This window comes from Hyposmocoma kahamanoa, unplaced genomic scaffold (assembly GCF_003589595.1).
Source record: "Hyposmocoma kahamanoa isolate Upper Pololo Valley unplaced genomic scaffold, ASM358959v1 167, whole genome shotgun sequence".
Lineage (NCBI taxonomy): Eukaryota > Metazoa > Arthropoda > Insecta > Lepidoptera > Cosmopterigidae > Hyposmocoma > Hyposmocoma kahamanoa.
The window spans coordinates 16,705-21,633 of NW_020653605.1; the positions used below are offsets into that span (position 1 = coordinate 16,705).

Genomic DNA, 4,929 nt, shown 5'->3' on the forward strand with positions numbered 1-4,929 from the left:
TTTTTACAGATCACGGCTTCAACTTCAACTTTTGTATCTATGGCTCCGTCGTTTTGCGCGACGATTTTGCCAACGTCAGGGTTGAAAGACTAATTTATTAAGGACACAGTGCGGTGGTGAGATAAATTGCCGGTTATGAAAATACTTAAGCGGTTATTATGCAAATTGAAGGTTATAATTTTTTTTAAGGCATTAGAAAAATACAATTTGAAGGCACATGTTATTTTCTTTCTTTTGGAAACATTTTATGAAGTGCTATTTATCGTGAAATAAAAAATAAAATCGTTTAGTAAAAGAAAGTTAGGCATTCGTTTGGTAACATCAACTTTTGACCAGTGTCAACATCGAATGTGGAAAATTATCATGGAGGATGGAAAAAGAAATAAAATTGTACGAAAAATATTGGGAGAATGCGGGGAGAATATTTGGAAAAATATTCATTTTTCTAAAAAATTAAGACTCGTTCGAAAATGAGTTTTTCTCCGACTCACAATTAGTTCGGACAGAAAATTATGAAATGAATGTGGTCGAGCAAAGGCTATTCGGAGCTGGCTACAGATTTATGGTATTAAGCTTTAGAAATTTGTATAAAGTGAAGAGTGTGCGTTGGCCAGGGAATAATTGATACTTATTGGGCGAGGAATATTTTCCGGAAGCAAATAGTAAAGTGGGAAGCTTATTCAGATCACGGCTGTATACATAAGAATTTTTTTTTAAATGTCACATGTGCGCTTTCAACTAACGCGGCAGAACATGTAGTAACATTAAAAATACAAAAAAAATCGAAACACAAAGAAAAATTCCTTCGATCAGGCTGGATTTGAAGTAGCTATGAGTGATTGTTACAAAAAAATATATCGAATAAATCGGTAGATGCACTATCCTATATTCGATTTAGTCGTTTTTACCGAAAACGATATTTGATACGATATTTGATCAACAATCAAAAAGTGCAGTGCAATTGATATCCACAATTGAAATATTTCGATTATGTTTATAATGGGAAAATTCGATTATTTTTAGTAACTATCGCCCATCGCTAATTTGAACAAGCACCTTCCAGCAATTCGTACTAGATGCTCAGCCAATTAAGCCATCTAGCATGGATTGCTGGAAGGCGCTGATATGAACCCAGCCGGATAGAAGTAATTTTTCATAGTAAAATAGAATAAAATAAAGTAAAATATCATGACATTCAATGAACTTAAAAATGTAGTGTTATGATCTTAAATCATCTAACAACACATTAATTTTACAAGATTATAATATTGATAATAACAATAATTCCTTTGTTGCCCGTGGTACTACCAGGATAACTACCAGTAGTTACATGGGTAATAATAATCTTCCGTGTAACTACTGACAGGCCTAGACTGACAGGCCTAGAAGTATCACGGGTGATTGTTTTTATCCATGGTACTACCAGTAGTAATACGGGCAATAATACTTTCATATTACTACTACCAAGATAAGAAGCGATTTATTGATTTCATAAAACAAACGAACCGAAAGCCAAACAATACAATAAAAATGCATTTTAACTAGATCTGCGTCGGTCAATCATTTTTGATAACCCGGATCGATCATGATCCATGCCATCACATTAGTGATCCGGTCAAATGATTCAATCATATATTCGATCTTATAGCGGGTCACCCGTCCCTCACGATACTTCCTTAGGCGTTTTAAAGTGTCAAATTGTACAATTAGCTTTTATTCTTTCTTGCTGATGGGTAATGTGTATAAAGTTAAATACATCATTGATAAACCACACCTTAGGAAACTAAAATTTCTTTCTAGGAAAAGTAACACCTAAAAAAACAAAAATACATAACAAAAAACTTAGGAGCATTCGAAATTACTAATTTATTATTCATTAATATTAGCTAGTGCACTCATAAATAAACACAACAATCGAAAAACAGATCAAACTTACAAAATTACCATGTAATGGACACTACGCCACGGAGCAATTAGGATGAATTGATGGACTCATTGATCCGTTAACCCCTTGACTCGTTGATCGATTGCTTGACTTTTTGGTTCGATCGAACGAAGGTTCTATCGAATGAATGCTCTATCTAACAAATATTCGACCCAAACCAAGAGTGAGAAGGCGAACCGTGTCGTGAATGGGGGCTTCACGTGAGAGTGAACGAGACAACAATAATATTGTGAATTGTTGAATAATCACTAAAATTATAGTGATAAAGTGCAATATTGCGCGCATGACCCATTAAACTCTAAAATGATCGGGTTATTTAAAAGCTAGTAACCCGGGTTATCAGGTCATAGGTGGTGTTTGAATCATTTTGATTCGATCGATCACGATCGACACACGTCTAATTTTAACTGTAAATACAAATCAACCTTTATTCTTATTCAACCTTAGAACTAAATCCAAAGTCATGGTACCACGATTTCATTTAACTAAATTATAAATGTAAACAATTATTTTAAGGGGAACTGTACAAGTTTTTACAATAAGATTCCGGAGCATATATTAAGATTATCATTTCTTAAGTTTAAAAACTACATTAAAGATATTCTAATTGAAAAATCATATTACAAAATTGAAGACTATGTGTTATATAAAGATGTATGGAAAGAAGACATGGCTCTAATTCCGGGTGCGTTAACTTAATTCACCTAAATTAGTTCAGCTAAGTGTTTGTAAACTTTTTGTAAACTTAAATCCACACAAATTAAATTCAAAGTATATTCCAAAGCATTTAAGTTTATTTGAAAAGAGCAACCCCTAGAGTTTCTTACTCATTCTTTTCAGGGAAGTCAGCATAGGTAATGTGCAATAGCTTAATGTAGCTTGGATGTATGGGCCATTATGACACTAAGCATCCGTTTTAATGTATGGTTTCTGTCGAAAATGAGTCTTTAAATGCCTTTTACAACCTTCTTTAAAAGTAAAAGCTTTATCACAGTGCTCACATTTGTACGGTTTTTCTGTAGTATGGACCTTTGCATGATGCCTAAGTTCATGGTTTGCTGTAAAACATTTTCTGCAAATATCACACTCATATGGTTTGTTACCAGCATGGGCCATCATATGACATTTAAATTGATATTGTCTTATAAAACTTTTTTTGCAAATTTCACATTCATATGGTTTCTTACCAGTATGGGTAATTACATGACACTGAAGTTGATCTTTTGTTATAAAACGTTCATTGCAGATTGAACACTTGTGTGGTTTCTTACCAGCATGGGTTATAGTGTGAGACTGAAGTTGATATTTTGTTATAAAACTTTTATTGCAGATTTCACACCCATATGGTTTCTCACCAGTGTGGGCCATTATATGATACCTAAGGTCATATTTTCTTAAAAAACATTTATTGCAGATATCACACATGTATGGTTTCTCTCCAGTATGAATCCTTGTATGTAACTCACAATCTGCTTTACGGACAAAAGATTTGTTACAGTGAAGACATTTGTATGGTCGCTCTCCGGTATGGATCATTATATGAAGTTTAAGACCCTGTTTTCTCATAAAACATTCATTACAAATATCGCACTTGTATGGTTTCTCTCCAGTATGAATCTTTAAATGTGTTTCACGATCTGCTCTACGGGCAAACGTTTTGTTGCATATATCACATTTGTATGGCTTCTCTCCTGTATGGGTCATTGCATGACACTTAGCTTGATATTTTCTTACAAAACCTTTATTGCAAATATCACATTTGTATGGTTTCTCTCCTGTATGAGTCAATATATGAGTTTGAAGTACATGTCTGTATACAAAACTTTTATGACAAATATCGCATTTATGCTGTTTCTCTCTTGTACGAGTACTTAACTGTTTATTACAACTTACTTTACAGGTAAAAGATCCGTCATATTGTTCACATTGGTCCAGCTTCTCTCCAGTATGAGTTATTTTATGACGCCTAAGATGGTGTTTATTTGTATAACATTTAGTGCAAATATCACATTTGTATGGTCGAGTATCAACCTTCAATCCGTCAGATGTTGTCTGCTCACATTTTGTTTGAGCTACATCCACAGGCTGCAACACTACAGGACCTACAACCAATTCTTCCTTGATTTCATGACCTACATAAAGATTCCGCTCCTCCTTAATGACTTCTTCGTCATCACTAATTGGCTCTAGTTTAATATGGACATTGTTATGTAAACCCACTGGGCTGTTTTCTGATTCGCTTGCTTCCTCTTTAACCTTCGTATTATATTGTAATTCTGTGCACGACATTATAAGTTGATAATATGCTTGAAGGGAGTCCTCTTAATACTCAACTCACCACCGGAATTATGATTATCTTAGGTACCGACATGACACATCAATCCACAACAAAAAATGTGGATCTTTCTGATTTGTAATTACCATTTAGCACGTTGACCAATAAGTTATATTATTCCCTTTAACTAATGCAGACACTAGGAGCTTGTGCCACTGCGCCAGTGTCGGTGTCAACTTCAGCGTTGCCAATGCCAATTGTTCAAAATCCCCAAAAATCACGGTTAAAATCCCCAAATTTGGGGAGAGCAAAGTTCATATTCCCCACAAATTCCTCACATCTAGTTTTGATCATTTATTACAAATACACCCTTAAAAATATACTAAAGAATTAAGAAACTCAAATGTAACCATCTATTACGTTTGCTGTGAATGTGAACATAATGTAAAATGTAAAGCAAATTATAAAATTAGATAGTCGTGACGCGCGCGATAAAATTGAAATAAACGCGCGCTATTGGCTATCTAAATTAGATCTGATTGGGACAACCAATAGCGCGCGCTATCATGCGTAGCCACGAAACGGGGGGCTGAAATAGTTTATTTATTTTAATGAGATTCAACATTAATCAGTCCTTGAAAAAAAAATTATTTGCCTTATGATAATATGATATGATAATCGTGGGGATTTCAGTTTCCCCACATAGCGC

The 4,929-nt window shown here is 34.3% G+C and overlaps 1 protein-coding gene across 1 annotated transcript; it reads right to left on the bottom strand.

The window, feature by feature from the left end:
* Positions 1-2,485: 2,485 nt before the first annotated feature.
* LOC113225558 (gastrula zinc finger protein XlCGF28.1-like) lies at positions 2,486-4,422 on the bottom strand. The gene has a single exon (XM_026457886.1). It carries the CDS (start codon positions 4,232-4,234, stop codon positions 2,849-2,851), a length of 1,386 nt encoding a protein of 461 aa, XP_026313671.1. The 5' UTR covers positions 4,235-4,422; the 3' UTR covers positions 2,486-2,848.
* Positions 4,423-4,929: the final 507 nt, after the last annotated feature.

Excerpts from the sequence above, each read along its gene's own strand:
- LOC113225558 (XM_026457886.1), bottom strand. The coding sequence starts at position 4,234 with ATGTCGTGCACAGAATTACAATATAATACGAAGGTTAAAGAGGAAGCA.